Below are 10,233 nucleotides of genomic sequence, written 5' to 3'. Positions count from 1 at the left end.
CCGTGCAGCCCTGAGAATGTTTCACTTCCAGAAATAAACAGACAAACTGTCCGGGTGAAACCAGTTCTGGGTCCCAGCAGTTCTCCGCCTCGTCTGCCCTCCACGACTACCTTCCTGCTCTTTCCTTTACTCCGTCTTCTCCTCAGAGAATCGATCAGCATCTGAGATGTTCTCAGAACTGCATCAAATGATATTAGCAGCATTAGGATCTGCTCTGCTGTCTGCGCCGTAATGCTGGCAAAGCGCTAATTCAAATGGAGAGCTATTGATCCACAGATCAGCAGGAGTTTGAGGGGGGGGGGGGTACCAGTTTCTGCTGTTTGTTAGAATTTATCTTGAAGAACAGAAACATTGAAGGAGCTGAAAACAACTCACTGAACAAATGACTGATCTGTTAGGAGGGAAAAGGCTGATTAAGACATTAGTGACAAAAATACAGAGTACACTGTCTTCATGTAAAGACAGAGGATGTCCATCCATCCATCCGTCCATCCATCATCCATCTATCATCCATCCATCATCCATCTATCATCCATCCATTCACCTGTCCATCCATAAATCCATCCATCATCCATCATCCATCCATCATCCATCCATCATCCATCATCCATCCATCTGTTTGTTGGGTTTCCACAGAGACTCTCTCTTCTCCTGCTTGTTGCAACAGAATTTCAAACCCTTCAAAATAAAAGCTCTATCATGATAGATATAGTTATCGTTGTATCACCCAGCCCTATGAAAGTGAATCATGAAGTATTTGAAGTTATACTTCTGCTGGATGGTGTCCGCCACACTCTGGTGGTTAGTAAGCTGTGAGTTCTGTCTCCTTCCTGATCCTGACATGTTGTAAAAGTGTTAACGACGACCTGCAGCATGCCCATAGATAAACATAAGCATCCGTGTTCCCTTCGTAGTGTGTATTTCATGCAAGCCCCCTGTGTGACCTGTACAGGTATGATCATTTTACCCCCCAGACGCCTGTTCCAACCAGAAGGACGGTAGTGTCAGAGGCTCTCGGTAACTTTGGTTCATCTTGATCAGTCTGGTAACATCTGAACACCTTCTCTGTCTCCTCAGGCTACACCAGCGATTACCTGAGTCCAAACCCATACGATGATGCTGTGGGAAGTGACTCCTCTGTCCTCTCCAAAGTGCCCTCCCCGAGCCACCCATCCATCATATACGGCCACATTAACGACCCCTACCCTGGTATCCATGGCGACATCCACGGCGACTCAGACCAGCCGGACAGTCCGAGGTCTGAGGTGTCGTCGTCCGCCGGTGGGTACATCAGTGGAGACACGGCAGTGAGCGAGGGATACTCGGTAGACGCCTTTTTCATCATGGACGGACGATCACGGAGAAAGGCCACCAGCAGCCAGCGGGGTTCCGCCCAGAGGCACACCTGCAGCGAGTGCGGCAAAACCTACGCCACGTCCTCCAACCTGAGCCGGCACAAGCAGACACACAGGAGCATGGACAGCAAGATGGCCAAGAAGTGCCCCACCTGCGGGAAGGTTTACGTCTCCATGCCCGCCATGGCCATGCACCTGCTGACCCACGACCTCAAGCACAAGTGCGACGTGTGCGGCAAGGCGTTCAGCCGGCCGTGGCTGCTGCAGGGCCACATGCGCTCGCACACGGGCGAGAAGCCCTTCGGCTGTGCCCACTGCGGCAAGGCGTTCGCCGACCGCTCCAACCTGCGCGCTCACATGCAGACGCACTCGGCCTTCAAGCACTACAAATGCAAGCGCTGCAACAAGACCTTTGCTCTGAAGAGCTACCTGAACAAGCACTACGAGTCCGCCTGCTTCAAGGGGGCCTTCTCCCCTCTCAGCTCCCTCAGCGAGTGAGGACGCCTGACCTTCATCTGACCTTCATCTGACCTTTATCTGACCTTTATCTCACCTTCACCTTACCTTCATCTGACCTCCATCTGACCTTTATCTGACCTTTATCTCACCTTCATCTCACCTTCATCTGACCTTCATTTGACCTCCATCTGACCTTCATCTGACCTTCATTTGACCTCCATCTCACCTTCATCTCACCTTCATCTCACCTTCATCTGACCTTCATCTCACCTTCATTTGACCTTCATCTCACCTTCATCTCACCTTCATCTCACCTTCATCTCACCTTCATTTGACCTCCATGTGACCTTCATCCAGAACATTAGTGAGAGCTGTCCTCCTGAACCATCATCTGAACCACAAACGTAGAAAACCTGTTTGATCCCATGTTTCAGTGCCTGATCTCAGAGCTTCTGCTGCTCCAGAAGTTTCTTCTACATCAGGCAGAGCTCAGCACTACTGGCTCACTTTGAGCTTTTCCGTCCATATCTGCTCTTATCGGAGGTTTTCTCAGCCTGTGAGCAAACCTTCGGGATGAAAGCGAGAATCATGCGGTGTGATCCTGATAGAAAAGCACAAAACAAAAGCACAAGGACTTTTATGTGAAGACGTTCATTCACAGCAGGACTGCAGATCCACCGCCTGCTCTGATGTGCAGCCAGGAAACGACGTTTGTTTACATTCAGTTTGTTTGTTTCCTGTACAGTTGAAGGAAAATGATCCTCTTTGTATTCCAGGATCAGATGCCTCAAACCTCCTCTGAGCCATCAGGATAATCCTTCATTCACTTCCAAAACTAAATCTTTTTATATTTTATTTATTGGTTGATTATTTAAAGGCATTTTTGATGTTTCCTCAAAGTGAAACTTCATGAAGTATTTCCGTTAACGTTTTCATTGGTAAATGTGTTTATTTTTATACATCTGGATTCTTTTGCACTTTAATTTTCTGCCTTTTGTTCCAAATATGCCAAAGCATTTGACACTTTCAGACAGTTTTACTTTTCTGCCACTTTGATCATCAAAACCTTTGCATGCAGCTGAAATAATCCAGTCTATGCCAATTTTCCTTTTTGTCTTTTAAATTTTCTTGCCAAACTTCGCAGACGAAGTAAATACTGAATTCTCCTCTGAAAGAGCAATAACGCATGAGGTTTTCAGAGAACACTCTTTTTAACTTTCTTCCATCTGGTTGTGAGAAATGACTTCAGGGAGTCGGTGACCACAGAGTCACATGACGAGGCATTGGCTCCGCCCTCAGAGGAATGGCCGTGCTGCTGGGATTCCTTCATCCCCCGTTAGGACACACCCTCTTCTGCCTCGGCGGATGTAGAAACTGCTTCCTAGTTCCTGTCACAGAACAGTCGGGTCTCCAAGGATTCTCCAGAACACTCCGGTTCCTCTGAAGCGGGCCCTGGGTCGGGACGGGTCGGGTTCTTTTGTACATGTTTATGCACTGCCTGCCTCCTGTTGTTACTCTAAAGTATTTTAGAAAGTAGAAGTAGATCTCTGGTGCTGAAACATGGACGGAAACCATCCAGCGTGTGAAGAACCGGAGCTTCTGGTGCCTTTCTGATAAGGTCTGACCACCATCAGTGACGGGCAGATTACTGTCCTGCAGGGGTTTGAGTCCAAGACTGAATTATTTTTTTATATATGGGTCAGAACTGCAGAGACTTCCTGTCAGAGTTTCTCCAACATGAAGCTCAAACCATCAAACCTTTCAGACTTCCTGCTGTCAGATTCTGAGGGTTTTCCTGAGGTCGTTCATGTTTCAGCACCAGAGAGCGTCTAAGAACTCTTACTATGATCGACTGTAGCCTACTATAGCCACGAGTTAGTGAAGCTATTCTTATATTAAAGCACTTCCTGTTACAAACTATATCATACAACTTTTTTAAGGTTAGTAGCACAAAGAAACGGTTTAGATTCCAGTAGAGAACACGAGTATAAAAACTTTTTTACTACAAACTGCAGACTGGTGATAACCATGAACAACAGAGTGGTAATTACCCAGAATGCTGTGCCATTTATCACCATGTTGCACCACTTTTCTAGGAGCAAAAATGCATCTATTTTGCAGCCAGAGGCCTTGTAAATAGGATCTGAGAGGATGAATCCTACAGGTCTGTGCAGACGGAGGAAGTCCACCTCATTGGTTATTTTTATGGAGCTTCCTGCTTTCATTCGCCGTTCTTCCTCTGTGTTTTCTGGCAAGTCCAGAGATTGAGATGATGTAAAGCACAAAAGCAAACACTGGGCATTTCCTTCACTTCTTAAATAAAACAACTTTCAAAGAACTCTGGAGTTTTTCCTGCAGTCCATTTACACTTCATGACACGTCGCTGTCCTCATGATTTAAGATGTTTTTGGAGGAATAAATCAAACATTTTTGCTGAAATACGATGAAGAAATGACTTTAAACATTTTAAAAACTAACTTGTTTGAACTGAGACTCCAGCAGGCAGCATGTATGTTCTGATGAGCAAACCTCTGACTGGAACTGTCTTTTTAAAGAATATTCAATCAGTTCCTTCAGAAACTCTCAGAATACTACAAAATCAAATAATAATTTTAAATCATTTTAAAATCATGATGACCACATAAAAAAACACTAAAATAGGATTTCCTCACTCAGTGAAATGTATCAAGACACACAACTAAAACAGACAGTTTGCATTGACAGCTGATATATAAAGAGAGATACTTAAATAACTAAACTGCTCACATAACAAAATAAATGTATTTTAGTCTGAAGTCTCATTTCCTTCTGTTAGTTATTATTCTGCTTTTATCATTGAAAGTTATGTAAAAGTTTTTATCTAGAGCTCCAAAAACATGTTTAGTGTTTACCTTGTTTTTGATGATCATCAGCATAAATATGACTTTAGTTATAAAACAGGCGTTTATCAGCATGAAATGTTTGTCATTGTTCTAACAACTTTAATGGATTTCTGTCATTGCTCCGTGCCTTAATGTGCACTTCTTCTTCTTCATGCACAGGACAGAGAATCAACCACACACAGAGGATCTTTAATTCAATACCCAGAATGCCTTTTACTATGTAGATTCCTGTTTCCCGTGGCGCCTGACCCTCCAGCCGTCTGCAGGTGAAGGTTTCAGGTGTTCTCCTCTCTTTAAATCCTTCATAAATCATTAAACTTGACAGTCTGTTTATCATGAAGGAAGTCAGTTTCAGAGTTCAGTAACAGAACCTGAACTCTACAGCAGCCTTAAGAACTCCTGCCGTAACTCCACGACCGATTACCGGATCAACAGGAATCAGATGATCTTGATGTGGAGAAAAACAGAGTCACTGTGCAACACTGTCTGTTAGTCACTGAAGAGGCTTTTCTTAATAAAAACTGTTCTTATGCACCAGAAAGAAACTGGTTCATCAAATGGTCAGATTTTTGCAGTAAAGGTTTTCATTTGCTGTCGTTCAGAAGATCTTTAGATTCATTTATCATCAAAGTTTCCAGCCTCAGAATTAGAGAATGAATCAAACCAGAAACACTCCAAGCCCTGATGTTCTGGAGTGGATCATCAGCTGGGAGGTGCCAGTCATGAAGGTCAGTGATGTTCATTCAGGGAGACGAAGACTCTTAGTGGGACCTTAAAGCAGAAGATGTGTCACTGAAACAGAGAATGCTGGAGATGATCATGAAGCTTCAGGGAAGATCTGGTCAGCCTCAGAAACCGTCTGACCAGAGATCAGGTCCTTTAACCTCAGAGACCGTCTGACCAGAGATCAGGTCCCTTATCTTCAGAGGACGTCATGCTGTGACCTGAGCCAGAGATGATATTTTATAAATTTGGGAATACTTTCAGCTTTTCATAAAGAAAAACCTTTCCCTGAGTGAAAGGACCACAGTGGGAAGATGTTTTTCTAAGTTCCCTAAGTGCTGATAGTGAACACTTTATGGTGGTACAGGGTTTCACATCAGCTTTGGAATCTGCTGAAATTGTGTTAAATTGCCTAAACAGCTGAAGATTTTTTTTAAGCCAAAAAGAACACTAGAACTAAAGCTCCAGGTGTCAAAATGAAACCTTTAGTCCTCTTTTGTTCTGAAAATGTTTCCTCAGACAGTTTGCTGTGTGTTGCAGGTGTAACATCTGATGTCTGGTGGAGTTTGATTCCTGAATACCCCGGTCACATGTTGAAGTATCCTTGTTGAAGACACAGAGTTGGACCCACACTGTGGGTCATTGTGGGTCTGTGCACGTTTGTGTGTGTGTGACAGGGCAGATGTGAAGCACTTTGATACTCATGAATTGGAAAGGTTCAGATCTGTTACCAAACAAGTCCATCCTGGTCTGTCTGAGAACAAACGGTGAGGTTCTCTCTCAAACGAACTTTGGTGTCATTTCCGTCAGTGAGGCTGGTTAGGAACATAAGGAGGACCAAAGAGCAACAGAGAACTAAAGTCAGCAAATGATAGAAGTCCAGTCCAAAGGTCTGGGGAGGATGAGGATGCTCTCTAGGTTCTTTCTTCATCCCTCATCTGCTGACATGGTTTGATCATTGTCAGCCCAACACATCAGCTGTTACAGGTCTTTCATATTCCCAGGTGGTATCCTTCTCTTCAGTCTGTGGTGGACTCGTTGACTGTATATAGAACTGGACAGAGTGGCTGTGATGTCATCCAATGCCATACCTCCGGCTCCAGCCAAATGAAGCCACTCCAGTCATCGTCTTTCCAGGATACAGACGCTGCCATGTTGGAGCCAGACAGCAGTGATTGGTCTGAGTCATCGTTTCCATGGCAACCACTCTCACCAATCATGAGTAAGGTAGTTTAAGGTCCACACCCCTTCCACTGAAAGAAGTTGGGAGAATCTGTCAATCAAAAGTTGGGGGTGGGGCCAGAAGGCACCACATGCTTTTACTGAGGCATCTGATTGATCAGTTTATAACTTGAATAACTTGAGATTAAAAAGTTATCCTGAAAAAAGAGGATTATCAGTCAGATGGTAAAAGATCCTGAATGTTTATTCTGACCAATAGAATGACTGATAACAACCGGTTATTTCTCTATACAAGTCTTTGGGGTTTTGGCTTCTTGGAGCCACTTCCTGTTTGGAATGCTGAGGGGGCGGGGTCATTCCGTCCAGTTTTCAGATCCAGTCAATGGGAGGACTCCTGGGAGTACTTGAAAGAATGTTTTACATTCCCATCTATGTGAACAGAACCTGTGGAACGGTTCTGGTGTTAAATCCTCCGGCTTCTCTCTGGACTTTGGTCCCACAGGTTCTAGCCTTAAAGCAAAGCCTGTAGTTCTCCAGCTTCTCTCTGGAGGACAGAGCTGTGTGGGTGGAGAGAAACCACATTCAGAGCACCGCGCTGGTTCCTCCCGGTTCCTGAAGACAGCAGCAGTTGGTATGCTCCACACACTCGCATGTCTCGCCTCAAACTCCCATTTAGCTCCTCACACCGCGATGGGTCTTTTAAAGGGTGTTTCACACCTCATCGCATTTCAATTAGAGATCCGACAGAGACACAAACACACACATGCACACTCTCAGCCTGACAGTCAGTCCGCTGGGTGAAGAAGATTCATTTGGATTCTCATCTCCTCCCAACACGTTTGCCCTTTATTCTCACTCTTCCTCCACTTACCTCCAGGTCTATATTCGCTTTCCTCTCTCTCTGCGTCGTTCTGTCCTCATCAGTGTGAGTGACGAGGGTTTGACCCCCCAGGCAGCCACAGGAGGCCTGAATGGAGAAGTCGACTGAGGTTTGATGTGGGTTACCGTCTCAGTCTGGTAGAAGCCGGGACACTTTCTGTACTTTAGTCTGCACTTCAAAATACTTTCAGGTTCTTCCCATGTTTCAGTTTGGATTATGTCAATGATGGATTTTCTGACACGAGGCCGATTGTGGCGGGACACAGGTGAGCTTCTACTCACAGGTAAGCCCTTTTCACTCTAAACACAGGAAGGAAAAAAATACTTTTAGCGTTCATGGCCAACATGCTGAGAAGTATAAATGTGGAATCAATGAAACATTCATTCCTACCAGATAAGCAACATGTGTTTGAGTCCTCCCCTGGGGGAGGGGTGAGCTGCAGACACAGCCGCGCTCAGGAACCATTCGGTGGTTTAATCCCCAAACAAACCTTAATCCTGAGCATCAAGCAGGGAAGCATTTAGTCCCATTTTTAGTCTTTGGAATGACTCGTCTGGATTTGAACTCACAACCTTCTGGTCTCTGGACAGACACTCTACCACAGGGCCACTGAGCTGGTGATGCTAGCATGATCTCAGCTCTTGCTGGTTTAAAGTTCAGTCCTTTGCAGGTCTCACATTCGTAGGTTTTTTTTGGTGTTCTGCGTCCTGATTGGCTGCTGACCTTGTCAACCAACTTCTGTGCCGCGTCTGCTGTACAGAATGGGGTCAGTTTGACAAATCTGCATGAATCTTTGATCAGATCTTTGTTTTCCTTCCATGAGGTTTGAAGCAAGAGGAACGTGTGAAAATGTTCATGTCTGTCTGAGAAAAGAGGAGAAAGTGAGCAGCTTCACAGTGTAAGACCCAACATGAGGGAGGCGGGGCTTAAGCATTTGACAAACAGACATAGACATGACCAAACTAGAGAAGCTGAGACTGAAGAACGGAAGAGCTTCCATACACTGAACTGGAATGAAGATGCCAGACGATTGACCTCTACCTGCTGAGACTGATGAGGACCAAGATCAGAAACTACAATCATCACAATAACAGCTGGAATGATTATGAAATATGAACACAAACATTCATTATTCTGAAAACACATCAATGAGACGACTGTAGTTATAATTCTGGGATGCTGAGGGAGACACAGACTGATGAAGGTCGGTCCTGCTGATGCTCTGATAGACCATCAAACTGCGACTCGACTTTACCGATGATCTTCTGAGTTATCCTCTCAGTTTGGTAAATGTCTTTTAGCAACAATAACAAAAGAGAGACGGACGCCGGGCCCGGTTCTTGAGTGACGCAGTAAACAAACGGGATTAAATTGGGTCATGCTTTTGTTGTGGAAATATTTGAACTCTTAAAGAAGAAAAAAACAAGAATCTTTTTATTCCAGGATAAAACAGAAGATCTTCTCAGCATCTCAAGCGCAGTCAAACGGAAGCAGCAGTGAATGGAGGAGAAGCCCCGCCTCCCTCGACTTTTATACATATGTGTACGTGACAGAACTACACACAGCCCTCATTGAATTACCACATGTTCTTTAGCAATCGGACCGAACAATCATTACTTCAGGAGATCCAACAGAACTTCTGTTTTCTGCTAAAAAACTTGGAACGTGGAAAATGTTACGATAACTTAGAACATCTACCAACTCATCCAGCGATCTGCAGACAGATCATTTCTAGGAGGAAACGTCTGAAAGTTCACGTTCAGGTTCTAGACTGAAATGTTCGTCTAGGACCACCAGGTTGAAATGGAGACCCTCCATTCCCAACACTGAACCTTGAATTAATGACTCAAACGCTCATTAGATCCTCTCAGGACGACTCTGCCTTATGAAGAAAAAAAAAAACAAAAAAAAACAGCTCCCCCCCTCCCCCTCTAACTGAAGGTGCTAAATCAACAGGTGAGTAAAAATGTCTCCGCCCACAAACATGTGACCCACCAGGTGATTACCTGCTCAATATGAAAGCAGACAATACTATTAAAAACACGATCCATTCACCTCAATAGAAACAGTGAATCCCACAGTGATGACAGTAATCCAGCGTTATCTCCATGGCTGGTGTGAGGAGGCGGACAGGAAGGAGGAAGCAGAGGTCAGAATCCCATCATGACGGACAGAAGAGGATCAGCTTTAGCTCCTCCCCCATCAGAGACAGAGGGAGGAGGATCAGCTTTAGCTCCTCCTCCTGCAAAGACAGAGGGAGGAGGATCAGCTTTAGCTCCTCCCCCTGCAGAAACAGAGGGAGGAGGATCAGCTTTAGCTCCTCCTCCATCAGAGACAGGGGCAGGAGGATCAGCTTTAGCTCCTCCCCCTGCAGAGACAGAGGGAGGAGGATTAGGGTTAGGGTTGGCCACTCTGAGAGGGGTCAGAGGTCAGAATGACATTCCACCGCCGTCCGCCGTCCCTCCTAAGTTCATGTTTCTTCTTCTCTGTCGTAGAGTCAAAGTTTCACATCAAACCGACTGTGGACTCGATCCTTCATCACAGCGACTGTCGGATCCGTCGGTTATCAGTGAACAGCTGATTCTCCTCCAACACACTTCAGAGAAAACACACAATCATGATGACAATGTCGTTTGTCATGTTGTCTCTTCCTCTAATAACAGTAACACAACAGTTACACAACAGAACATAACAGTAACACAACAGAACACAACAGTAACACAACAGAACATAACAGTAACACAACAGAACA

At 45.0% G+C, this 10,233-nt stretch overlaps 1 protein-coding gene across 1 annotated transcript in view; it reads left to right on the top strand.

Moving 5' to 3' along the window:
• The window catches only part of LOC112138968 (transcriptional repressor scratch 1), a 7,859-nt gene extending 3,707 nt beyond the window's left edge, over window positions 1-4,152 (top strand). Inside the window, exon 2 of the mRNA XM_024261650.1 lies at window positions 1,078-4,152. Within this exon, the coding sequence (XP_024117418.1) occupies window positions 1,078-1,853 (776 nt within the window). The 3' untranslated portion in view covers window positions 1,854-4,152. The remainder of the gene's footprint in view (window positions 1-1,077) is intronic.
• The last annotated feature ends 6,081 nt before the right edge of the window (window positions 4,153-10,233 follow it).

The sequence above is a fragment of the Oryzias melastigma genome, linkage group LG11, assembly GCF_002922805.2.
Source record: "Oryzias melastigma strain HK-1 linkage group LG11, ASM292280v2, whole genome shotgun sequence".
NCBI lineage: Eukaryota > Metazoa > Chordata > Actinopteri > Beloniformes > Adrianichthyidae > Oryzias > Oryzias melastigma.
Note: the sequence above shows the minus strand (reverse complement) of the source record. Positions and strands in the feature narration are given on the sequence as shown.